Below are 24,147 nucleotides of genomic sequence, written 5' to 3'. Positions count from 1 at the left end.
TATGAAGATATTAAATTGGAAACAAGTCCAGCTACGCTTCCATGCTTCCTCCTATCCTTATGGAGAACTATGAACCTGGTCACTTTTCGGGCCTAGAGCTGGGCATACTCAGTGCTATATGGAGCACCAGTAAAATAACCCATCTCCAACCTACTTTGCCTCTCAGTACTTACTACAGACAGCGCAATGTATACTATGGAAAGCAGCTTTTGTACTACTACACAAATTCAATCTCATTCTGAAGGCCCAACTGGTACAATTCCCAGTCGGGTCTACCGGTTACCAATGAAGAGCTGTGGCTAGTGAAAAGTGGCGCTTCTGAACCCCTCACTGCTGTTTAACTGTTGCTTTGCAGCTCCCAGTGAGACTTCCATGCAATTGCTCTCCAGTTCAAACACCACCAGCGGAAAGACCGACGTAGACTGCCCCACCATCAAGTCATCGCAACCCCGCGAAATATCGAACCCCTCCTCCGAGCCCACCCTCGTACGCGACCATCTACACAATTATCTACGCGTCCCATGTACACACATTCGCCAATGGTCGACACGGAGCAAACAGATGCTCCCAGTGAGCCCCAGGGCCGACATGTAACATACTGTGGAGGTAAATTCGCACTCAATCTCTGCTTAGAGACACAAAGAGATTACATGCTAACAATCATGCGATCCCAACAGTATGCACTCTGCCGCCGGAAGTAAGCTACACCAGAACTGCACCTACGAGCCCCCGACCTGATCACCCACTGCAATGAGAAGAGTTATCAGGATGGATTAACTGACCCACTGGGTTGAGCAGTACTGCGAGTATGGCGGGACCGTCAAGAAATGCCAGGATTGGCTACAAAAGGCTCATCGTCCGCTCTACGACAGGATCTGGTCGCCAGGTACAACTCTTGTCCCCTCTATACCTTTTCTACCGCAAAAACTGCTTGTCCCAATACTCTATTGCTTAAACGACATCCATACTAATATGCACATCACCGCAAACAGAAGCCCTAGAAGCAGCAACCGCCTCCCTCTCCGTCGAAGCCCAAAAGCGCGCCGCCAAAGACGCGCAGAAGAAAGCCGCACAAGCCGAGAAAGCCGAGCAGAAGCAAGCGGACCGGATGGCCAATAGCGTCATCACGATCAAGCGGGTGGAGCGGAACAAGCGCAAGTTCGTGACGGCGGTGTCGGGGCTCGAGGCGTTCGGGCTCGACCTCAAGAAGGTAGCCAAGGAGTTCGGCAAGAAGTTCGCCACGGGGTCTTCGGTGACCAAGGTACCCAGCGGCGGTGAGGAGATCGTGGTACAGGGTGACGTCAGTGATGAGATTGAAGAGTTTTTGCTCGAGAAGTACAAAGATATTCCCGAGGATAATATTGAGTTGGTTGATGATAAGAAGAAGAAGGGGGCGGCTGCTGGATAAGGGACGGGGTCCACGGGGGCAGACAGGCTTGGATGGATATTGAGTATGTGTATACACGAGGGAGCACTTGCATGGAGCAACAAATCAAGGACTGCTTTACAAGTGAACAAGCCGTGTTTCTTAATATGCGCATCCCAACCCTAACCCAAATCTCTACAAGAGACATCCTGAACACCATACTAAAGCATCATACAATCGTCACCAATTGCTATAATCCAGACAAGTTAGGTTGAGACCCTAGTTCAGTTCCAGTTCTTCTCCTAAGCCTGTCTCTTCCTCAATGTCCTCCCTGGATTTGCAGGTGCTGCGGGAGCTTTCAACGCCGGGGCCCGCTTTGAAGTGGCCGATTTTATCGTGCCCATCACTGTCCGCTTAGCCGTCGGAGCTGCCTTCACCGTAAATGCCTTTGTCGTCCCGGCCTTCCTGACAACTGTCCCTGAACTCGTCTCGCTCGACTCACTCGTAGCACTCAACTTCCTCCTTCCGCGGGTGGCCGCAGTGGTTCCAGCAGCAGCAGGCGTAGGAACAGGCGGCTTCCGCGCCTTTGATACCATACCTCCAGCATTTAAGCTCGCCGTGGAGGAAGCCGTCACTTTCCGTGTCGCGGCTGCACCACGCGTCCCCTTGGCTTTCTCGACCATGTTCGACAGGATGTTTCCGGAACTCTTAGTCTTGATCGGAGACACGGGGCGGGCGATCATGGATTTCGTGGGAGAAGGGGGGCGGTCCGCGGTACGATGCGTGATTCGGACGTTGGTTGATGCGGGAGAGAGAACGTGTGCAGGCTGAGAACGCGTCGTGTCAGTCCCGGTAGGACCGGCACGTAGCCTCTTCTTAGGTTGACCGACGGGCTCAACTGAGTTCTCTTTGTCATTGGCACCGGTGATGTCGTCACTAAATAGACAGTAAGTACACATGCAAAACGTACAAGACACGGGTCTTGCCAACCTTGAGCGTTTGTGGATATTCTTTGGACGCGCCGCAGGTACCACCTTCCGAGGAATTGGCTTGGGCGACGTGCCATCTTTAGCTGGCACGGGTGGAGGTCGCGCAACGAAGGGAGATCGAGGTGCGCGTGATTGTTGCTGCTGCGAGGGCTCGGTGTGCTTTGCAAGCAGGTCTCCCATCTTGGCCCTCCTCAGCGACGTGGGAATCCTATTGACGCGCATCTCAACTCGCGACCGCAACTGCTGTGCCTGGACATTGTATTGCGCCCGTAACCTTCTCGCCCTCTCCGTGACTGTTCATTGCAATCAGCTTGGATGTGTGGGTGGGGGAGGGAGGATGTTTCGATCATGGTCTCGGAATCAACATACGTTCTAGTTGCAGATTGTCGACGAGCGCTTGCTTTTGCGCAACTGAAATGCCCAGTTTTCTTCGAATGGGGCTTCTCTGTGGTGGTGTCCCCATCTTCATTGGAGCGTGTCGCTCAACCGCCGGACTGGTCATGGACACGTCTGACTTGCGCTTTCGTGATCGTATAGGTGCCATTGTGTTTAAGTATATGTAGGATGTGTATTATGTGTTTCTGTGCAAAACTGGAGGAAACTACGCAAGTCGAGTACCTTTAGGTGTTGCGAAGTGTCGTGTTATGTCTTTTAACCTGGTTGGTGAAAGTTCCAGGTGCAGCTCCGAATACAGTAGGAAGTAAACAAATCGGCTCAGGGCGGTGTTCGCCGCCACCTCCAGTTGCAAATGCGCAGTGGGATGTACTTTCAATTCGTTGGCCCGAGCTTCATGCTGGGAACCTTAGCGCAAGGCCACCCAGGCAGGGCCGCCTTACGTCTTGATCAGAGCTCCAACTTCCAGCCTCATCTCAGCAACATCCATCATTCTTGACGACAAAAGGCACATCTAAACTTCGAGGCTAAATTGACCATCTCCGTCGCTCACTGAAAATCTTGTTCATTTGCACCTTCTTGTCCTCCCTTCTCGACAGCGGATTACGCAAACCATCACAACCCATAACCACCAAGATGCCGCTCGAAGCAGTGATGTTGGTGGTGGACAACTCTGAGAGTTCTCGGAATGGCGACTATGCACCCAACCGCTTCGACGCACAAGCAGACGCTATCAACATAATCTTCGATCACATTACGAACAGCAACCCCGAGTCGTCAGTTGGCCTGATGAGCATGGGTGGAAAGGGACCCGAAGTTCTGTCAACCCTCACAACGGAGCGTGGTAAGCTGCTGGAAGGCCTTCACCGAACAAAAAAGAAGATTTCGGGAACTTCTCATCTTGCCACAGGAATCCAGATTGCCAGTGTATGTCTTTCGCGTTGCGCTACTAATGTGGTTCACGTTGAATAATAACTGATCATTCCGACAGCTAGCACTGAAGCACCGACAGAACAAGTCCCAACGTCAACGCATCGTCGTCTTCATTTGCTCACCGGTAGCAGATGAAGAGAAGGAGCTGGTGTCCCTAGCGAAGAAGATGAAGAAGGGCAACGTGCAAATCGACTTCGTGCTGTTTGGCGATCTGGACGATGAGGCAGTAGAAAACAAGCTGAGGGCCTTTAACGAGGCAGTGAAGAGTGCCGACAACTGCCACCTGGTAGTTGTTCCGGCGAGCGGCAAGCTTCTCAGCGATCAACTCATTTCATCACCCATTCTCCTGGGCGAGGTCGCGGCGAGCGGCGGCGCAGGCGGCTCCTCGGGCGGCGAGCAAGGCGGAGACTTCGGTGGCTTCGACTTCGATCCTAGCACGGATCCGGAGTTAGCACTGGCTCTTCGCATGAGTATGGAAGAGGAAACAGCGAGACAGGCAAGACAAGCTCAGGAAGAGGAAGCTTCCAAGAAGCCGAACTTGGAGGGTATTAAGGAAGAGGAGCAGCCGCTGCTAAGCGGCCAGAGCGAGCCGAGCGGAAACAGTTCTCCGGAGAAGAAGGACGACAAGAAGGATGATGCAGACAAGATGGATACTTCCTAGTCCCCATACGGCTGATCCTTGAGTCGCTACGAGATCAGTTCAAGGGCGTGGAGTTGGGCTTGTACGTGTAAAATAATAGACTAAACGGCTCCCGGTGGTGGGTTCATGGGAGTATTTGCATTCGGGTAATGCATTGTCTACCTCTTGTACAAAGACCGCCAGCCGTGGTGACGGCACTGAGAACTCCAAACGCCAAAACCATGCATTATGTCAACTTCGTGACTTGCCTCAACATGAAGCTTCGCAATGCCAACACTGGCCTCGTCTTCTTCATACCAGATGCCAAGACATGTGATATATCTCAGCCCATGACTTCCAACCTTGATAGTCGTCCTTCCCTTCGTAAGGTCTACAATGAATCCACTCGACCCCGTCATTCCACCCTGCCTAAGTCTCCTCCAACCTGACCCTGATCCCATCACGTCATCACCGCGAACTGTTAATCTCGCGAATGTACGAGTTGAGCTTACGCTCGAACATGTCGCAGCGCACGGGCATCTCGAGCTGGTAAAAGGGATTCTTCATTACGTAGTCGGCATAAAGCTCGTAGATCTTGCGCATGGTGCCATCGACGTTGCTCTGCATTGTGTCCGTAAACAGCAGGAACTTCGTCCCCGTTAGGGTGTTGAAGCACTGCAGTCGGAAGTTCTCCGTTTCCATTACCTCGAGACCTGAGGCGGGCTCTGCGCGGTTGGGAGACCCGCCTGAGGAGGGAGGGGAAGGGGGTTCTTTGATAGGGTTTAGGCGGGCGGTTATGGCGTGCACGCTGGGGGGGTGGTCAACTATGTGTTTAGGGATAGATATATCCGATGGACAGACAGGATAAGAGAGATGCTTGCTCTCGACTTACCCGTGAAAGGTTCCGGCTAGGACGAGATAGTCATTTGTGTTGAGTTGGTTGAGACCTTCGCTGAAGGTCCGGTTGTAGATTAGACCGCCGGCCTTATTGATGATGATGAGAGCGAAGATACCCCTGGATATGTTCAGTACAATGTTCAAGGTGGTAATTTGGAGGGGGGTTAACATACATATTGTGCAAAGTTACCGGACAGTAATTGTCGTCGAGGCCAAATGAGAGTATCGAGCCTCATATAATTTCCTGTAGTCTCATTCTGGGACCTAGTCAAACTTCTGCGGGGATGCTTTGTCACATCTGAGGTTGGGAAACTGTCTCATTCATCACAGCTGGATACTGCAAGTTCCAGCCCCTACCAAGCAGTAAAGTTGACTCAACCGAGGTTTACCCGATCAGGCAGTCAGGGATCTCTCAGCCGCTAACCTTAATTCTAGCTCCCCCAGGCCCAGCTCCCTTGTCCAGAGAGCTGCAAAGAAACCTTTGTCATCCATCGAGACCATCCCACCATTGAAGTTCTCTTTGCGACAAACGACGCGCCGAAGCATTCTTTCGATTCATCTTGCTCAATCAAACCTGGCCAGCATCTAGTCCAGTCAGCTCTGTCCCGTATTTGCCTTTCTCACCAGCTTCTTCCCAATCAACGCGTCGAAGTGCTGCCCGCCGTCGTGCCTTCCCTTCCTCCTGCCACGATGTCGAACCACCAGCAGACCTCGCGCGCCAAGCCTGCCCCCCCAGGCACTGAAGAGGCCTCATCTTCGCTGAACTTAGGTGAATTTCAGCACGTGGATACACTGACGCTGTCCGAGGCGGCGCTGGTCATTAATGCGCTTGTGTCGAAGCGGCGCACCGATCGCAAGAACGTGAATGAGACAGAGTAGGCTTGCCCTTTTTCGAGAGAAACGCCGAGATTGAGGGGAAAATATTAAAGCAGAAAATATAAACCAAGAGCAAGAAAGATGGAGAAACGGAGAGAGTCCAAAAAGAGAAAAAGAATTCATGCTGATTCGAGGCAAAATCGCAGGATGCTCACCAAGACGGTCGACTACCTAGACGCCTTCTCACGCTTCAAGAAGAAGGAGCACGTCGAGGCCGTGGAGCGCCTACTGAGCGCGCACAAGGAGTTCCACAAGTTCGAGCGGGCGCAATTGGGTATGTTTTTACGACACTTGCTGGGATACAAAATTGGATGAGGGCTCCATGATGGACTGAAAACTGATCCGGGCTTTCTTCTGCGACTTTAGGCTCGCTCTGCTGCGAAACGGCCGAAGAGGCTAAGACGCTCATCCCCTCGCTAAGCGACAAGATTAGTGACGAGGACCTGCAGTCCCTGCTTGACGAGATGTCTAGGTTCATGCCACACTGATCGGTGCATCACATCACCATTTTAATGTGATAAACTTGTGGCTTGCACGTGCGACAGATCCATCCTCGATGATGGTATGTTGATTAGACGAAGCAAAGGACAGCAGGAGGAAGAAGTGTTCACCCAACAAAGTCGGACACATTACCCACCTATCAGCCTTGGCATTTATATTGACATCCACAACAACTTCGCAGGAAGTAGGCAGAACAGGGGCACGGTATTGACAGGAATGTTCATAATGGAAGTGCGTGTATGACACGAGACACATGGACAGGCAGGCAGGTGAGGTGTGATTTCTTTTTAAATGGCGTTAGATTGCATAAGAACAGGCAAAGCAAGCAAAGAAAGGGGCAAGGTTGGCTGCTTGGTTTCTGCATTGGAACGGCGTAAGTACGAAATCTTTTGGCTCTCGGAAAGAGGGGAGAGCATGCCATTTTTCCCGCATCATTTTCTTCTTTTCTCATGGCAATTGACTACATGTTTGTATACCCACTCAAGACTGGAAGACAAAATCGTGGCAGCACAAACACTCACAGAAAACGAGGCCAGGCCGTCTGCGAAGGCAGCGAGGCTCACAACCAGGCAGGGAAGGGAAGAAGGGAGTTCAAGTATTCTTCCTTTCTCAAAATCAATTCATTGATGACATTGACACATTGCAACCTTTTGGTATATGCTAGTTGACCTACGCTGTGCTGTAGGCATTACTCCTTCATGGGGAGTTGGTGGTCAGAAGTGCACCCCAAATTTTTCTTCGTGAAAGCATACATCAACTCTAAAGTCCCCGCGTGTCTCGTTGGTATCTGGGTATCATGAATAAAGGAGAGAGTTGGAGTCCGTTGCCGTTTCGTCTCCTCAAGATCCATCCTTCTAAGGAGCTGTAATCATGTAAGCAAGAGCCCCGATCAACTCTGTCACATCCTCAAGCATTACTATGTCTTTCGGTGCTCTTCGTGCTGTGTTCTCTTCGTTCTTATTTTCCCTCTTTCTTCAGTCTCCAATACGACCCCATGACTAATCGCAATCACAGCTGAGCCCAACTAGTCACATGTCGGTTGGTCGCCCGCTCATCGGCCGTTGCGTTCAGTGTTGCTCTTACCCTGGCCGGCGATCCGCTTTTGCGCGATCCTCGCTGTGAGGCCCTGGCAAACGCACCATCCTTCCCGGCCATCATAGTGCCCTCTCGACTCATGCTGAGATTGCCAGCCGAGAATCCAGGCGTCAACGGACTGGGATGAATTATGGGAGCAGCACTTCCAGACGACGACCCTTGATTTATCTCTTCAGGATCGGGACTGGGAAGCTCGGCCATGGGTTTCTGGGTATCCCTCGAGTCAAGTTCGAAGTAAACGGGCGTGGAGTCTAGTTGGACTGGAACACCGGACTTCTCCTCTTCAATGGCATCCGAGATGTGGGGGCGCTTGATCCCCCCTGGGCCAGTACTTTGGGGTGACACGGGAGTAGGGTGATATGTCTGGCCGCGATAACTCAGGGCGCTGACTCTTCCGGACGGAGGATCTCTGCCGCCATGAGTGCTATTCGCTTCATGGCTCGGAGTATATCCTGGGCGGTGGGACTCAAAGGAGTTTGATCGACCTGGCATAGAGCTTGCATTAGTCATTGCTTCATTTCAACAAGTTGCTCTCGGATTGGAAGTCGGCGCAAGGGGATTGAAGCTCACCTCCAAAAGGCGCGAAGACGCCTGCTGCACTGTTACCTTGGCCGGCTAAGACTGGCCTGTTCTGCGCCACAAGCTTCTCATCATAACTGTCTCCCCGTGGGTCGATGAACGAAGGCATGCGCTTGGCAAGTTTCCGGCGGCGAATCAAGAGGAATATGACGAAGGCTAGTCCAATGAGAAACAGTCCTCCACCAACAGTGATGCCCACGATCGCAGGCGTGCTGAGGACAGGGTCTTCATTAGGGTTGTTAACTCCATTGGCAACGGTCGGTTGGGCAGGAGGGGCAGTGAGCGTCACAGCCGTTGGGCCTGTGGGCGATGCCTCTGTGGGTGACGCCTCCGTGATCGAGACTGCAGTATCCGTAGGTGCAGATCCTGTAGCTGGAGGCCCAACGGCACTCGTAGCAATGGGTTCAGCTGTAGCTGGGGTTCCTACGACTGCACTTGTTACATGTGAGATTGTCGAATCCATCTCAGTGGCATCTGCGGTTCTGGTCTTCATGGTAGTTGAGACAGTGATGGTTATAGTGCCTGCGGCGTCTCTTTTTTCCAGGCAGTCATGACTGTATGCATCCTGGACGCGGCAGCCGTCGAAGCCATTCGCTCCGCAGGAGTACCACTGCTTTCCCGCAGGGCAATCCTCCGATGGGTCCCGCTGACGAATGGGCTTGAGATTGAATAGCATTCTGTGGTCCTGGGCGAGACTGGTCGGTAAAGTTAAGGGTTGTGAAGGGTGTAAGTGAATCTTGCCTCAGGTTGAGGCCGTCGAAAACAAATGCGTTGATCGCTAATCAGACAATTCGAATCGAAGCCGTCATCGGGCGGGGAAGTTAGAAGGTAGAATTCCGCCAGGGGAAAATTGTGTTGCAACCGTCAGTAATTGAGGAGAGGTCGTTATTGCCGTGAAGGTTGAGGAAAGTTTTACGACGTCGAGGTTTGCAATCGGCGACAACAGCAGCGTCGCGAATTGTAAAGGTTATGTAAGGTAGCTTAGGAAATAGGAAATGTGAGAAACTGTTCCCTAATCCGAAGCGACTTTCAAATTATCAATTTTGATCCGTAGTGCAGCTTGTCCCCACGGGTAGCGAGTTTCCGGTCCTATCAGTCTAGAGGAAGTCGCGAGGTAGGTGAATAAACGGGTAACGAACTCGAACGCAAATGGCATCAACGCGATGGTAGATGATCTGAAAGTTGAGACATCACCAGTGTCGATATTCACTGTCGAGTCGAACTCGTCTGGGGAGACTCAATCGAAGAACCAACAGATCCGATATTTTGGGTTCTGGACCCAATTGCCGACCCAGAAGACGGCAAAATGGTTGGCCTGGTCACCTCGTGGCAACTTGATCGTTTGCAGATTTGAAGGCTAGTCCGTTTGTTTGTCACTCTGAAGTCACCCAACTGCAGCACACCATCAACAAGCAAAACAGTTAGGTGACAAGTCTACAGCGATAGTGGCACCTCAGTTTGAAGCCATGCCTAGAAACGTAATAACGACTGTGGCTTTGCAGTGGTATTCTTGCAAATCGGATGGTGGTATAACGTTCCATATTCATTCTATAGCCTGCATGCATGTGAGCAACCAACGTCCAAGCTACACATGCATACCCAGCGTACTTGTTTGCATACCATCCTTCAGTATCCCATCCATTACCTCCCATACCCCCTGTCACCTGCCATGTCTTGTCTCCCGCAGAGGACGCAATCACCTTTCCCTAAGCAGCCTCATGATCCATTCCAGCAAGATAGAGCGCGGAAAGCCCTTATAGAAGCCTCGCTTTTTGATCCAAAAATTGGGTATCATGTCGTCTTCCCCTGCAGGATGCTTCGGAAACCCGCGTGTTACACAACTCGACCTCGATGAACACAGCCACCATCCCAGCCGTTGCATGCCGGTGAAGCATCTACCGCAACAGTGTAACTCGTAAACCACGCAATAGAAATTGGTAAAATTGCCTTGATGGCGGTATGTTTTTTGCGCTTCAAAGACAATCATGTCAGCCGTTCAATAAACCTGTTCCCTATATCTATACATCTTATTTCTTGAGTTTCTCCAGCACCAGCTTTGACCCGAAATTACCCACAGGCTTGTTCTTCTTCAACGCGGCCTTCTTCCCCTTCTTGGCTGGCTTCTCCGCTTCTCCATTGGTCTCTGCTGCTTCTCTTTGGGCCTTCTGCTCGGCAGTCTCTTCGGTGGCTGCCTTCTCGAGCAACTTTTTGTCCTTCTTGAGAATCTTCTTCAGCTCATCTGCATGAGAGAAGTCCTCTGCCTCTAGTAACCCAAGAACCACAAAGGAGCTGGGACCTGTGGCCCATGACACAACGTGGTCCTTAAGGACAGGGTAAAGTATGTTCGCAAAGTTAAGTGGGGGTCCCACTGGCTTGATTTGACCCGCTGCCTTGTCGAAATGGCCTCCAGCAATAAGTGTCTTGAACATACGACCACCATGCGCTGTTCGGGAGATGTGAACCACTGGCTTTTCGGCGTCGGCCTCCCAAGCCCCCTCGGCCGGTTCCATGACATCGCCAGACAATGCTGGGTCGCCAGCCGCTGTACTTGCAATGGCGGCCAAAGCGGCAGCTTTGTCCCCAACCGCAGAGAGCAACGCCTGACCAACCATCTGGCAACCGAACGATGTCGAGATGAGGTCAGTTGGTGCAGACTCAATGGCAGACAGTATCGTCGGTGATAAGGCCGCAACAAGTTCCTTCCTCCTTATTTCGGGGTCCTTTTTGCTGGTCGTCTTGCGAATTTCCCATATATCCCCTAAAATGTTCAAGTCCGAAGTATGAGCCAAATCAAACAATGATTTTGATGCACCTTCGAAGAGGTAGCGGATCGTCAAACGTGCATGAGGGTCGTTGGATAGCACTACAAGATTGTTAACCTCGTTCTCCTCGTTCTTCCCAAGTAATTCAGGGAAGATGGACTTGGAAGTCAGAACGGTGTCGTCGATGACATCGTAGGCTGTGAGGATGATTATGTGTGCATTCGGATCCGTAGACATTAACTGGAATGTGTCTTTGTAGGTCTTCAAGATCATTTTTCGGTCCTTGGCAGATCCGTAGGCAAGCAAGAGAGAGACGAGGTGTGCTCCAGAATTGGTGAAAGCCATGTTCTTAAGCAGATCGCCGCCTTCATCTTCCTTGATCATCTCCGCGTACGCCTTTGCCTCTTCAGATCCAGGTTGGGTGTTCAGGAAGTATTGGAGCATGGCATCATGCAGCATGGTGAAGCCAGTCATCTTCTTCTGAATCAGCTGGTTGGTCATATCTGACAGATACCTCATGATGATCGCTCGCTTGCTGGGCTCTTCCCCAAGGATCTTGGAGAGCTCTGCTGTTGGAAATCCCTCGCCTTCGGTTCTGAAGATGGCAAACTCGGGGCCGTACCACTCCCGCAAGAGAATTGCCTTTTGCTCCTTTGAGGCGATCCCTCTGTAGATGTCGTCCATGATCCAAGACGCCTCTGGGTGGTTGATCAACTTGCGAACCTTGCCGTAGAACTCGGGAACGATCAGATCTCGAATTTCACTGTCCTTCTCCTTGTCGCCCCCGACGATAAGCTTGCCAATCAAGAACTTGGCGTACTTGCTTTCAGCCAACTGAGGGTAGGATCCTTGGAGCTCCCTCGCAATCATCTTGCGTCGCTCGACGGTCGAATATTTGATGGCAGTCTGCACCACGCGTACAGTGTCATGCTTGAGAGCGAATTCCTTAATACGTCCAGTGATAATGGTGAAGAGCTCTTCCACCAGCTTGTCTCTCTCCTCCTTCGGGACGTGTGATTTCCTTCGTAGCCTCTCCCATATCTTCTTGGTTCGATGCGACTCGTCAGCTAGAGGCTTGTGATTTCTTCGCTCCAGCGCCAGTTGCTTTTGCTTTATATGAGACTCTCGCGAGTTTTGGCCTTCGTAAGTTAGTCGGTGTTTCTATACATTATTGCGGACCAAGCGTACCTCTCTCGAAAACCTTCCCATCGGCCGTCTTGTCGTCACTATTCGGCTTGCCATTCTTCTGGAACTTGTGTTTACGCAATAAAGCGCCGCCATCATCTTGGTCATCCGAGAAGTCTTCGAAGCTTGCAGCGTCGCTTACATCCTCAGATTCCACTGGCGGGGGTAGTGGTCGCTTTTCGAACTTCGGCTTCTTGCTCGTCTTGCCTTTGTTGTAGTCTGCAGACTTGCGCTTGTTACCAGAGACAGCATCTCGGGGCGTCATGGTGAATAGAAGTCGTCGTTGTTGGTAGCTGTACAGAAGGAAGTGTGTACTCTCAAAAAAAGCACAATACGCTCTACTCTGCTCTGCTCAAAGATCCTGCCAATTGCTGGGACAATTGAGGATCCGGACGACTTTTTTTTGGCGGTGAGAAGCGGCAGCTGACAGGGGTCTTTCTGAGTGCCCCACCATCCAATGGGCTGCTAACTTAGAGCCAAGCTCAGAACATTCTCTACAACGGCGCAACTTGAAAACTTGTCGCGCAACTACAGAAAAGGAGACTAAGTACTATCTCGATTTCAAGATGGGTCGCGAGGAGCAAGTAGAGGAAAGGGAAGTCCTCGACTCGATCTTCCCTGAAGAAATCACAGGTAAGTCAGTCATTCCGCGGGCTCCTGTCTACCCCGCCATGCCGCAGTGCTAACCAATGCATTGCTTTAGATATCTCAGACACAGAATACAGGATATCCATCCTCCTCGACGTCCCACCAGACGACGACGAAGACACAGATGAGCCGCCCACCATAGTGCTGCATGTGCGGTACCCAGAAAACTATCCCGACGAGCCCCCCGTCCTCGAACTCTCCGCGCCGCAAAATGTGCCCACCCACCCGCAGTTCTCCGTCGCCAGCGACAAGGACCAGCTGCTGCAGGGCCTCGAGGAAACTATTCAAGAGAATCTCGGGATGGCCATGGTCTTCACCCTCGTTACCACGCTAAAGGAAAACGCGGAGCAGCTGGTGGCGGATCGCAAGGCGGAGCTTGCCAAGGCCCACGAGGAGGCGCTTCTGGCCGCGGAGCGCGAGGAAAATAAGAAGTTTCATGGCACCCCGGTCACACCTGAGACGTTCGTCAAGTGGCGGGCGGGCTTCATCAAGGAGATGGAAGAGGAGAGGCTGCGGCTGGAGGAGGAGCGGCTCGCTGAGCTAAAGAAGTCAAGGGTCAAGGAGGAGAAGAAGTTGACTGGCAAGCAACTCTGGGAACGCGGACTTGTCGGTAAGATTGATGAAGGGGAGGACGAGGACACGGGGCTGGCCGAGGGTGTCGAGTCATTAAAAGTAGCGTCATAGGCCTCTGTGGGACCCTCAGTAGCATTGCATGGAGTCCAGGAGTTTATTAGGCCAGAGGTGAAAAAGCAGCAAGAGTGCTGCCAGTGGTACTGCATGGGGTTTCTATGAAGTCCACGTACCATCCTTTTGATATCCCCCAACGCCTTTGTATGCCAGATCCATTGTGAATAGGTGCTGCGGCAGCTGTGCCTGTGCCTCAGAACTACACTGCAACTCATACGTCGTAGTATTATTCCTCCATTGCGTCATCCGAATCCCCGTCGTCTTCCCAGTTTTCCTCGTTATCTTCCTCTCCAGATGGCGCATCGCCCAGCTCCTGGGCGATTGCAGTAAGAAGCTCCCTTGTATGCTCCCCGAGCCTATCATCTTCATAATCTTGCTGCGCAAAAAGATGTTGACTTTGGTTGAGCCATGTTCGACTCGAAAGCCATGAAGCCTTCCAGTCCTCCTCGGCTTTCGGGTTTTCTATTCTTTGCTTCTCTCCCATCACGTACAGTCCCCACCCACCAAGATACCAGACCTCGACACTGTGGTCGTCTTCACCAACCAGCCGTTCTAACACCTCGAGGGCCTCCTGCTCCAAGTCCACCTCCATAAGCAGTCGAGACAGCGCCACTCTGCTGGGAAAGTCGGGTACTGAGGGGTCTTCGGTAACCAGATCCTTCCACAACTCCATGCTCCTCAACAGCGCCGCCTTGGCATCATCTATGCGTTGCTGCGAGATGCGCACATTGGCCAACGTCTGCCAAGTCTCGGCGTAATCTGGCGCCACCATGGTGGCTTCTGTGACGAGCATCTCGCAACGCTGCTCCGCATCCTCCTCCCACGAGAGATCGGTCATGTAGAGTTCAACGACGGCGCACAGAGTCATGGCGTGTTTCTTCTTCAGCTCATCCAGCAGGATCTCCTGCTCATCGCTGCGTTTCCGCAGGTCCTCAAGGGTCTGTATCTGGATCTTTAACGCAGATGCGCCCTTTTCGTACCAGCTGACACTGTCCTTACCACCCTCCTCGCTGAGTTGAGCCAGGCAGAGGAACTTCTCGGGGCCCCCGCCGACTTCCTCATCCTTGGTGCCATTTTCGTCAATGGCGCATGCCTTAAGAAAGTACGTGCGGGCAGCATCGAATTCACCGAGTTCAAGGCTGATTTGACCGAGGAGGTTGAGAGATGCTAAAGCGCTGTCGCTGCCAGCTTGAGATTCTTCCAGGGCCTTCTTGCCTAAAGAAAGGGCATCTGACGCATTGCCTGCTTGAATTTGGACTTCGGCTGCCTTGACGAGCATGAGCGGGGAGACAGCCTTGGCATCTCCGCCAGCCACGCGTGAGATGCCACCTTTGTGGCGATGTCTCGCCTTCTTATTTGGTCTTGTTGGCGCCATTGTCGATTTGCAGGTGCACGTGGTGACGTTGGTCCTGCTCAACGTTGATGAAGTCGGGCAGTTTCAAGGTTTTCTGTCGATAACATTGATAAGGTGCCGCTACATCTTTTGGGTAGTGGAGTATGACCCCTGCTGTCGGTAGATACATGCGTTGTTTAAACCATCGCCGCTTTTAGCCAGAACTCGGATTGGATTGAGCTGTTGCCAAATCCATTTCCCTAACCTTTTCTTTTTAAAAAAACATTCTTAAATTCCGGTTTAGTTATTACACTATCTTATACAACCCTCGGCTTATGAAGACAGTGACCCAATAGGCCATTAACCAGCACAAAACAGCCCTTGACAGTTAACCTCATTTCTAGGGAGCTATGAGGAAGTCACTTAATAGAGATGGCCCTTTGCCCTTACATTGTTTTATACTCCTAAATCCCAAGTTACCTGCGTTATAGGCAACTACTGTTATGAATACCACTCCTTAATAGCAACTCCCGTACTATCTAGGTATTTCCTTCATTTATATTGCACTGTGTCTCCTGGCTGTTTACTCTTCGTCTTTCAAGTACAGAGTACAGAAAACCTTTCATTACACTTGATTCACAGCCTCTTCACAGTTTCAGCAATATCCGATCCATGTATAAACTGTCCTCTCGCCTCCGAGTCTATGATTTCCAGAGATCAGCCATCGGTGCCCCTTACGCTGTTGCGAAGAAATCACATCTACTACCCAGCTCCCCTAATGACTTTCTAGGAAGTCGCACTTCAGCTCAGAATCTTTCCATTCAAGCATTATTATATATATCAGTCACTGAATTGTAACCCTTGCAGGATCCCAAACCGGATGTCTTCCACCTCTTCCACCACTGCCCTTCCTCCGTTTCGCCATTTGACTTCAGTTGAATGGATCTTACGCATGGATACAGCCAGCTTATAAGAGATTCATTTCCATCATCATAAGTCTGCATTAACCCTCAGTTGAGCACCTCGAACCTTGAAGTTATGGAAGGGCTATTTTCAGTCATATGGCGAGTTCTGGTATTTACTTAGGGCTGAAGTAAGAGCAGCAATGGCGCTAAGCCTGATACGTCGTACACCATATTGAGTGGGTAAAGGAGATCAAGAAAGTCTATGACTACTTCGTACCTGGTCCTAGCTACCTAAGAAGAAGTAGTAGACGAACTCGGACTTGAAACCTGTGACATAAAATTTGACTTCGTCGTTTTTTCCCGTTTGAGCCCAAGAGATCACAAACTCTGGTTCAAACCTCAGGTATTTTTTATAACTGCCATCCATCAACCCCAACAAAGACGCCGAAACATCTCCGTTTGCAAGATGGGACATCTTCTAACGGTTGCGACGTGCTCGCTCAATCAGTGGGCGTTGGATGTGAGTATGCTCAGATTGTTCCGTTTTTCCCTCCAAGTTCAAAGACCAAAGCGGCTTTCCTATGTTTTTCCATAACCAGAGTGCAGTTTCTCCTTACCATTACGTACTAACTTGTCAGTGGGAAGGAAATGTCAGTCGTATCGTCGACAGCATCCACAAGGCGAAGGATGCAGGCGCTAGGCTTCGAGTCGGTCCAGTAAGTATGATTTCCTTTCAGAGCTGGAATATAATCCCCTTTAGCCATGACACCTGCCAATTGAACTCATTCCTAACGTCAAGCAATAGGAGCTCGAAATCTGTGGCTATGGTGAGCAACTATCCGAACCTGCATTTGCCCTGTTGCTATAATTTACCAGTAGTCGAGTTGGGTGACAACAGTCCCTGCTTCAGACATTGTCTATGACCGGCAACTACTAACACCAAAGGTTGCTAGGCTGTCTGGACCACCTGATCGAGCAGGACCTGTTCCTCCATTCGTTCGAAATGCTCCGCCGGATCCTTCTCGACGAGACTTGCCATGGAATCCTTCTCGATATTGGCATGCCAGTTCAACATCGGTATATTGTCACTGCCCCAGTACTCTGTTCCGGCCTCGAGAATAGGACCGGCTTGTGGCATGGATATTTGCTCGAAGCTTGGATAATAGCTGATATTTATTCATAGTAACCAGCGTTTCAACTGCCGCGTCCTGTGTCTTGATGGCAAGATCCTAATGATCCGCCCCAAGATGTGGTTGGCCAATGACGGCAACTGTATGTTGATTCCATCGATTCATACCCCAACAACAATGGGAACTGACTCATTGCAGATCGAGAGATGCGTCACTTCACACCATGGATGCGTCCGAGAGAAACGGAGCAGTATCATCTCCCACGAATCTTGCAGGAGATCCAAGGTGCGACTCATGTATTATTCGGCGATGCTGTCATCTCAACGCCGGACACATGCTTTGGAGCGTAAGCAGTCTCAACGGTGCCTTGTTTCCCTTCCCGCGTCTCAGGTGAAAAACTGTATTGTACAACCAGGTTCAGGAGTTATATTCTTGACCCATAATCTGGAGCACCCGTATCCTTACTCAGCACCCCAAGAGTATTCCTGACATAATCCCAGGGAAACTTGCGAAGAGCTATTTACGCCCGATGCGCCGCATATCGCCATGAGTCTGGATGGCGTGGAGATCTTTACGAATTCTTCTGGATCTCATTTCAGTCTCCAGAAGCTTGATACCCGCCTCCAACTCATCATGGAAGCGACCAGGAAATGTGGCGGAGTTTATTTATACGCCAACCAGCAAGGGCAAGCAGCTCTCGACCTCCTCTAACCCCGCTCTATCCTTGCTAATAAGCAGCAGCTGCGACGGTGACCGGTTATACTATGATGTGAGTGACTCTCGGAGCCTTTCTCCTCCAAAGACAGTTTTTGTGATAGTTACTCATGCCGAGAGTTGAATAGGGGTCAGCCATGATCATAGTAAATGGAGATGTTGTTGCCCAAGGATCACAGTTCAGCCTCAACGACGTCGAGGTCGTTACGGCCACCGTCGACTTGGAAGAAGTGAGGGCCTATCGCTCATTAACCTCAAGAAGTTTCCAGGCCGCCCGATCTCAAGCAAAGTATCAACGAGTTCAGACCTCATTTGAGCTCAGTACCGAGGATGAAGACACGGATATTGGGAGACGCCCGACGCCTCCGATAAATCCTAGATTCCATTCAGTCGAGGAAGAAATTGCCCTGTGTGCTGGCTGCTACCTTTGGGACTACCTCCGAAGATCTGGTACTGCAGGCTTTCTAGTACCTCTAAGCGGAGGGATAGACTCCTGTGCCACGGCGACAATTGTCTTCTCGATGTGTCGTATTGTCATGAAAGCCATCGAGGAAGGCAATGCGCAAGTTATTGAGGATGTCAAGCGAATTGCCAAATATGACGGCGAAGGCGTTCTTCCTAAAACACCCCAGGCACTCTGCAATCAAGTTTTCACTACAATATACATGGGGATGAAGAAGCAAAGTTCACAAGAGACTCGCGGGCGCGCCAAAGCACTCGCCGAGGCCATCGGCAGTCACCATGTCAACCTGGACATTGATGATGTGTACAATGCCCAGAAGAACCTCGTCCTCCAGACCCACAACTTCGAGCCCAAGTTCCGCGTTGAGGGGGGCACTAACCAAGAAAACCTTACCTTGCAATGCTTACAGGCTCGGATTCGCATGGTGACTGCTTACGAGTACGGGCAGATCATCCCCACAGCACGCAATCGACCTGGAGGAGGAAGTCTCTTGGTCCTAGGCAGCGCCAACGTTGGAGAGTCTCTTAGGGGCTATTTGGTGAGTAATATCAGCCTGTAGTCTTACGCTTTGTGTTTAAAATCGATACTGATAGTGATTGTATAGACAAAATACGACTGCTCTAGTGCCGATATCAATCCCATCGGCTCCATCGATGTATGCAATTTCCATCTCCTTCTATACCCTTTGATTGATAAGCACTGACTACCGCGCTTGCAGAAAGCCGACCTCAAGAGATTCATTGCTTGGGCCGAGAAAGACTTCAATTGTACGTCGATACTCCGAATTATTAAGCGTATAATGGCTTGCCTAACATGCCGTAGTGCTTTGCTTGCACGACTTCCTGACCGCCGTACCCACCGCCGAGCTTGAGCCCATTACGGACACATACGTTCAAAGCGACGAAGCCGATATGGGAATGACATACCAGGAATTGACTATCTTCGGCCGCCTTCGCAAGGTTAACAAACTAGGCCCGTAAGTACTCCCCAAGTCATCCAATCTCTTCGATCTGCCCAAAGAGCCAACATTTCTGATTGTTTCCCGACCCGGGAGTGTCGGTTCTTGAGGCGTGACAAGCGCTCCCCCGTTTTCTCACCAGGAAAGTGCATTGCAATGCTGACGTCTCAAAGCTTTGGCATGTTCCAACGGCTCGTTCACGACTGGAACGTCGACCGAGAGCGCAGGCCCGAAGACGATGCGCCTGCCTACACGCCGGCCCAGGTGGCCGAGAAGGTGAAGCGGTTCTTCCATTTCTAGTACGTAACTTCCAGCGCAATCCCGTTCCGTCCTTGCGGCCCTCGAGAGCTCGAAGTGCCCATAGGCCTGGCTCATGAGAAATACGTGTCGACAACGAATCCAATCCCCTGACTATGCAGTACTAACCCCTTTGCTACAGTGCGATTAACAGACATAAGATGACGACGATCACGCCGGCGCTTCACTGCAATGACTACTCTCCAGATGACAACAGGTAATTTACCCAGAATCTTGTGGTATCGGGCTGTGTTTGACTCGCTTTCCAGATTCGACTTGAGACCCTTCTTATACCCGCCGTTCTGGAAGAGCTGGAGCTTCAAGAAGATCGACTGGGAGCTCGAGAAGATTGAGAAGAGGAGAAAGTAGGGGGCGCAGGGATGCTTATGTTCTTCAGTGGCTGGTGACCAGATAGTAAGTACATCAATCGGGAGCTTCGGTCACAATTTGATCTCAGATATCAGAGGTGGCACCATCCTAATATCGTGATTTGGAAGCAGCCTGCCGAGTTTGTGATACCGCACGGCAACCTTCCTTTAAGAGGATGATGTGTTTGACATGCGTCATAATTTGTCAACCATTTGAAGGCCTACGGTCACACGAAAATGTTCCTTAGTTGCTGTATGCAGGTGGCAAATGCGACAAGCAAGTGGCAGTGTCGACAGCTTGTCGGGCGCATCTTGCAGACCGACTTCGACCCCATGTGCCGAATCCACCTGCAGATAATTTGTGGCGATCATCGCTGACAAGCACATTCCTCGTGGAGGGGCAGCCACTTGCTCGAGTAAAGGAGGCTCTTGGGAAGACATGGAAGCGGAATGAGATCGCGGATTGAATGAATCAACGACCGAGCCATCCAAGTTGTTAAACTGCTAGAAGCTGGATAGGCTCAGTTTGCACCCAGACTTGGCAGAAGGAGGTGCTCGTGATGTTTCGTTCAATGGCAGGCAAGCAGACAAATGGTCCGAAAAAGATGTGACGAACGATGCAGGTCCGGGCTCGCGCGAGCTGTCTGGGCCATTCCTGGCAAAATCGGCACAGATGCTGCATCATGATTGATAGGAATGCTAGCGCTAATTAGGTCCAACAGTCGCCCAAGGGCATGGGCGGAAACCCGCCTTTCCCGAGCGTTCCCCGCATAAAACCACAACTGTCCCTGGCAGTGAAAGGCTTGGCAACAGTCGTGTGTTTTCAGCCCAGAGTCCCAGACCGATCTTTTCAATTTTTTTCGCAGCAATTTCGGCACTTTTTGCGCCTGACGGGCTTGGTGTCTCTTCATAACTTGCACAAATCTGCACAAGCGTCTGCATAGTGGGGTCGGATCGGACGTTGTCGATCGGTCTGCACCGCCGCTGTGGTCGCTTCCTTGGCTCCGTTCCTTAGCTCAACAGGGAACTCCCATGTGGTCATCGACAAGCCTAGTGCCAAACTGGACGGATCGCTTTTCCAAAAATTGGCACCTCGTCAAGCTCTAGCACAAGTTGCGACAAAGACCCCATTGTTTTTCATAGCCGTTGAGTGTTTTTTGTTTTACATATTGCACTGCTGCTGTTTCCCATCCATTGTTTTGTAGTTCTACCAAATCAATTAGTCGCCATCTGATACTACCCGAACCATGCCGATTCGCAACCCTTTCGTCAGGCGTAATGATGAGAACGTTCGACCGTCGTGTGACCTGCTGGCCGTGAAGGACGCAGCGCATCCAGGCTTCGAGAGGGTCGATACAATTGGGTCCAAAGCCTCGTCTGCTCTGAGCATTCGAAGCGCAAAGAGCCAGGACACTGGCGACTATAAGATGAGTGGTACGTCTTGCCCGTCAATTGGGATAATTCTATGTTGCGACCTAGACTTCCCTTCCGATGTTGCTGGATTTATTGTCAGCACCCTGAACTAACTTTTCGACTGTTGTCTATAGTTGTGAACGACTCTGGTATATATCTTCCTGTGCGTTCACTCTCCAGTGGCGAATTGGCGATCCTGCTTACTGACCCAAATCATAGCCGTCGCCGAGTGAAGAGAAGACCTTGTGGCCGCCCAGACGCTCTGCGGTACCGTCCCGGACGTCCATGGACACCCGCAGCAGCATTGGCGACATCGAGCATTTCTCCATCTCCAGAGAATCGTTCGACTCCTACCGCCGGTCCTTTGTAAGTATTCCGTTTATTTCCCATGAAGTCAATCGAACCATCCTGCTTACTGTTACACCAAGGATATCTCGGCCAGATCTCCAGTCATCATGTACGACCAATCTCGCCAGAGCCTCGATTCCCGCCGCAGCTTAGACTCCGCCCGCTTCCAGCGACCGCCCAGGTCTTCCATCCGTAACCGCGCCCTGTACGAGCCGCCAACTGCCGAGGAGGGGTTCGAAGAGGTGGGCCTGAACGACGAGCAGAAGCAACAGCAGCCGCTGCAGCAACCCAAGAAGCGCGGCTTCTTCGCCAAATTCTCTGACTCGCAGGACTCGAACGCTGGTAATCACAACCCTACGATGATGGCCCGATTCATGCCCGGGCGCAAGCGCGCGCAGAGCGGACAGGGGGCCGAACTCGGCAACATGGAACGGCCGAAGTCGTCTCAGTCCATGGAGGGCGAGGAAATGCAGTGAGAGTGGACCGATCAACGGAGGGAAGTTGCCGAGTCACACCTAACCAATACCCATTCTGAATGCATGTTTTTGGAGGCGTTTTAGGGATATGACAGGTCGGGGCATCATGATAACTGAAGCAATCGCCTGCCCCCTACATCATTAGAGGAGGCATTTGGGCCATACTGTTTTCAGTCGCTCGCTACCTATGTTGCGAGTCGCCACAGGCGAAGGCCAGGGCCGAAGAACATTGCATTGCTTTGGGCAGAGTTTAGTCAGTCCTAGATAGGCACCGAAGATACCTGTTAAGTACATAGGTAATGATAATGAAATGAACTACACCAGAAAAACTCTTGTGTGGGATTTAAGCCACTTGTTAAGGTTCCCCAGGCTCAAGCTACCGCTTTGAACTTGGCTATACGGGGAAACCTTGATGTAGACATGGAAAATCTTTGGACTCCATATGTTGGGTGGTCTGCGTATACCGCTACATATCTCGCAGACCGCAGTCGATTTCCGGAACCCCTTTTGGATAGGTTCAGGTGCCAAGGATGATGCTGAGAAGCAAACTTGAGCCTTTGGATTTTCAGCTCCTCGAGCATTGATTATCCATTGTTTCGATAGTGTATAGGGAGTCGTGCACCTCGACTGAGGTTGAAAAATTGTATGAGCTATCGCCGTGAGTAACTTGTTGGCATGTTTTCTCACACAAGCTTGTATTCCGGGTCCTTCTCAGGGTAGTGGTTGTCTGTTCTCGCTAATCATGGGGAGTTGAGGATGTAGCCCAGACTTGGGCCATGGTCCAAGTCCATGGGGATGTCTGCTTGGTTGCTGTTCTGTGAACATCCTTTGTGTTGGTTTGTGAAGATGATTCAGGCATGGTATACTGGCATATGGTATTGGAAGCGAAGTCGTTGCGAGGAGTCGTCGCATATAGACTGCAATGCTGTTCTATCTTTTGGCAGCTCGGATCTATTCACCTAAGACTAGCCGCAGAGTCTTCGGGGAGTGGAGCTAGATATTTAGGACTTACTGTATCACTGTAAATCCACTGCTACCTCCTGATGCCGAAGTTTCTTCACCACGTCTTTTCTTGTTGCCGAAATTACAGGAAAAAACTCAAAACGTGTCATGACTTTGTCTGTCCATGTATTAGTTATCTTCAACTACCCTAGGCTGTTTCCAACAGGTAACCGGCACTCCAAGATCAACAGCTGTGCAGTCTGTATAAAGCTTAAACCATACGTACTTGAAGACAATGCTGTGTGGACTTGCTCACACTTGTCCCATGCGGAAGTGTACGTCATCAAAAGAAGAAGTACCTCAGCTCGAATGGAAAAGTTGACGGCAGATTTACGGCTTATTATATTTATATTTAGTTCGACTGAGCATTTCCCCTGCGATGCTGACTGGGAAGTTGTAAAGGTCGAAATGTGGATTGAATAGGGGGCTACCCTCGGAGAATATACGGCACAACGGAACAGTCTGGTTCGCTCACAAGTAGAGGCCTGTCCTCTAAGTGAGAGCTTTCAACATAGAATAAAGACCGAGAGTATATGAAAGTATGCCCGTTTTGATTCATGATTATTCAGAGATGTTCCTGCCTTTTGGGCTTCTTCCCTTATTTCACTGCTGGCTGAGGATTTCCCCAGATTGCTGGAATACGCATGTGAAACAAATTGATCATAGATATGAATGATGCCAGGGAGACTGCTGAGTGGTTTATACGTCAGTGCTTTCAAGAAGCCAGCTTCACTTCCATCCGCTTTTTCCCTACATATCGAAATCACCGGGTGCTACATGCTAGAGCTATTTGCTAACCATGTCATGCACTTTTTCAGCACCATTGTACTTGGTACCATATTTTACTTGCGCAAGCTAATATTGGTTAAAAAGAGGCTGCAGATGCGAGTGCTGCTGGCCCGTAACCACAGTGAAGCATGTCAATAACGACGCAAAGGCTTTCGAGGGCTGGTCATCAGAGAAGTGACAGTTCCTCACTATGACGGGATCCAGAGAACGCAGATGAAAACCAGAGTATGTTATGCTGGTCTCCCGCTTCCGCATCTCGGGGTTGAACCGCAGGCAAGGAAACGGTGTGGCAAGCTATGATTAAGGGCAAGTATGGCTATTTGTATACTGTTCTCTCAACAAAACCACTGCCCAGCAATTCCCGACGGACATAATAATGATATTGACACCGTCGCAAAATATTTCCAGGTCTGTACCTGCA

General features: G+C 50.9%; 12 protein-coding genes across 12 annotated transcripts; 7 read left to right on the top strand and 5 right to left on the bottom strand.

The window, feature by feature from the left end:
* Positions 1-539: 539 nt before the first annotated feature.
* On the top strand, positions 540-1,408 carry BCR38DRAFT_350437 (translation initiation factor SUI1; the record flags this gene model as incomplete). The annotated part of the gene is made up of 4 exons (XM_040856562.1): positions 540-606; positions 678-697; positions 799-886; positions 993-1,408. 4 exons carry the CDS (start codon positions 540-542, stop codon positions 1,406-1,408), a joined length of 591 nt encoding a protein of 196 aa, XP_040712582.1.
* Positions 1,409-1,668: 260 nt separating this feature from the next.
* On the bottom strand, positions 1,669-2,899 carry BCR38DRAFT_412341 (Borealin N terminal-domain-containing protein; the record flags this gene model as incomplete). Its single annotated transcript, XM_040858683.1, has 3 exons — positions 1,669-2,302; positions 2,357-2,648; positions 2,725-2,899. The coding sequence occupies 3 exons, from the start codon at positions 2,897-2,899 to the stop codon at positions 1,669-1,671; spliced, it is 1,101 nt and encodes a 366-aa protein (XP_040712581.1).
* A 485-nt stretch (positions 2,900-3,384) lies between these two features.
* BCR38DRAFT_460086 (26S proteasome regulatory subunit-like protein) lies at positions 3,385-4,342 on the top strand (the record flags this gene model as incomplete). Its single annotated transcript, XM_040862372.1, has 2 exons — positions 3,385-3,675; positions 3,740-4,342. 2 exons carry the CDS (start codon positions 3,385-3,387, stop codon positions 4,340-4,342), a joined length of 894 nt encoding a protein of 297 aa, XP_040712580.1.
* A 213-nt stretch (positions 4,343-4,555) lies between these two features.
* On the bottom strand, positions 4,556-5,515 carry BCR38DRAFT_54850 (sybindin-like family protein). The gene is made up of 3 exons (XM_040865461.1): positions 5,371-5,515; positions 5,193-5,315; positions 4,556-5,108 (listed from the first exon to the last, which is right to left on the bottom strand). Coding segments are annotated over exons 1-3 (465 nt in total). The 5' UTR covers positions 5,373-5,515; the 3' UTR covers positions 4,556-4,768.
* A 154-nt stretch (positions 5,516-5,669) lies between these two features.
* On the top strand, positions 5,670-6,446 carry BCR38DRAFT_444112 (HRDC-like protein). Its single transcript, XM_040860917.1, has 2 exons — positions 5,670-6,072; positions 6,220-6,446. The coding sequence occupies exons 1-2, from the start codon at positions 5,888-5,890 to the stop codon at positions 6,386-6,388; spliced, it is 354 nt and encodes a 117-aa protein (XP_040712578.1). The 5' UTR covers positions 5,670-5,887; the 3' UTR covers positions 6,389-6,446.
* A 1,102-nt stretch (positions 6,447-7,548) lies between these two features.
* On the bottom strand, positions 7,549-8,924 carry BCR38DRAFT_412338 (uncharacterized protein; the record flags this gene model as incomplete). Its single annotated transcript, XM_040858682.1, has 3 exons — positions 7,549-7,572; positions 7,658-8,154; positions 8,240-8,924. 3 exons carry the CDS (start codon positions 8,922-8,924, stop codon positions 7,549-7,551), a joined length of 1,206 nt encoding a protein of 401 aa, XP_040712577.1.
* Positions 8,925-9,757: 833 nt separating this feature from the next.
* BCR38DRAFT_54806 (uncharacterized protein) lies at positions 9,758-10,189 on the top strand. Its single transcript, XM_040865460.1, has one exon. It carries the CDS (start codon positions 9,840-9,842, stop codon positions 10,101-10,103), a length of 264 nt encoding a protein of 87 aa, XP_040712576.1. The 5' UTR covers positions 9,758-9,839; the 3' UTR covers positions 10,104-10,189.
* Positions 10,190-10,275: 86 nt separating this feature from the next.
* BCR38DRAFT_488328 (armadillo-type protein) lies at positions 10,276-12,460 on the bottom strand (the record flags this gene model as incomplete). Its single annotated transcript, XM_040864260.1, has 2 exons — positions 10,276-12,149; positions 12,199-12,460. The coding sequence occupies 2 exons, from the start codon at positions 12,458-12,460 to the stop codon at positions 10,276-10,278; spliced, it is 2,136 nt and encodes a 711-aa protein (XP_040712575.1).
* Positions 12,461-12,761: 301 nt separating this feature from the next.
* BCR38DRAFT_350181 (ubiquitin-conjugating enzyme/RWD-like protein) lies at positions 12,762-13,527 on the top strand (the record flags this gene model as incomplete). The annotated part of the gene is made up of 2 exons (XM_040856548.1): positions 12,762-12,828; positions 12,899-13,527. 2 exons carry the CDS (start codon positions 12,762-12,764, stop codon positions 13,525-13,527), a joined length of 696 nt encoding a protein of 231 aa, XP_040712574.1.
* Positions 13,528-13,756: 229 nt separating this feature from the next.
* Positions 13,757-14,809, bottom strand: BCR38DRAFT_350123 (uncharacterized protein; the record flags this gene model as incomplete). Its single annotated transcript, XM_040856544.1, has 1 exon — positions 13,757-14,809. The coding sequence occupies one exon, from the start codon at positions 14,807-14,809 to the stop codon at positions 13,757-13,759; it is 1,053 nt and encodes a 350-aa protein (XP_040712573.1).
* A 1,425-nt stretch (positions 14,810-16,234) lies between these two features.
* Positions 16,235-19,699, top strand: BCR38DRAFT_460080 (carbon-nitrogen hydrolase; the record flags this gene model as incomplete). The annotated part of the gene is made up of 15 exons (XM_040862371.1): positions 16,235-16,288; positions 16,407-16,484; positions 16,574-16,595; positions 16,722-16,845; positions 16,952-17,040; positions 17,097-17,244; positions 17,399-17,584; positions 17,640-17,667; positions 17,741-18,613; positions 18,680-18,730; positions 18,794-18,842; positions 18,898-19,051; positions 19,207-19,332; positions 19,473-19,547; positions 19,600-19,699. The coding sequence occupies 15 exons, from the start codon at positions 16,235-16,237 to the stop codon at positions 19,697-19,699; spliced, it is 2,157 nt and encodes a 718-aa protein (XP_040712572.1).
* A 1,078-nt stretch (positions 19,700-20,777) lies between these two features.
* Positions 20,778-22,268, top strand: BCR38DRAFT_54532 (uncharacterized protein). The gene is made up of 4 exons (XM_040865459.1): positions 20,778-21,132; positions 21,246-21,274; positions 21,331-21,477; positions 21,540-22,268. Exons 1-4 carry the CDS (start codon positions 20,946-20,948, stop codon positions 21,933-21,935), a joined length of 759 nt encoding a protein of 252 aa, XP_040712571.1. The 5' UTR covers positions 20,778-20,945; the 3' UTR covers positions 21,936-22,268.
* Positions 22,269-24,147: the final 1,879 nt, after the last annotated feature.

This window comes from Pseudomassariella vexata (assembly GCF_002105095.1).
Source record: "Pseudomassariella vexata strain CBS 129021 chromosome Unknown BCR38scaffold_12, whole genome shotgun sequence".
NCBI lineage: Eukaryota > Fungi > Ascomycota > Sordariomycetes > Amphisphaeriales > Pseudomassariaceae > Pseudomassariella > Pseudomassariella vexata.
This window is presented reverse-complemented; position numbering and strand designations above follow the sequence as displayed.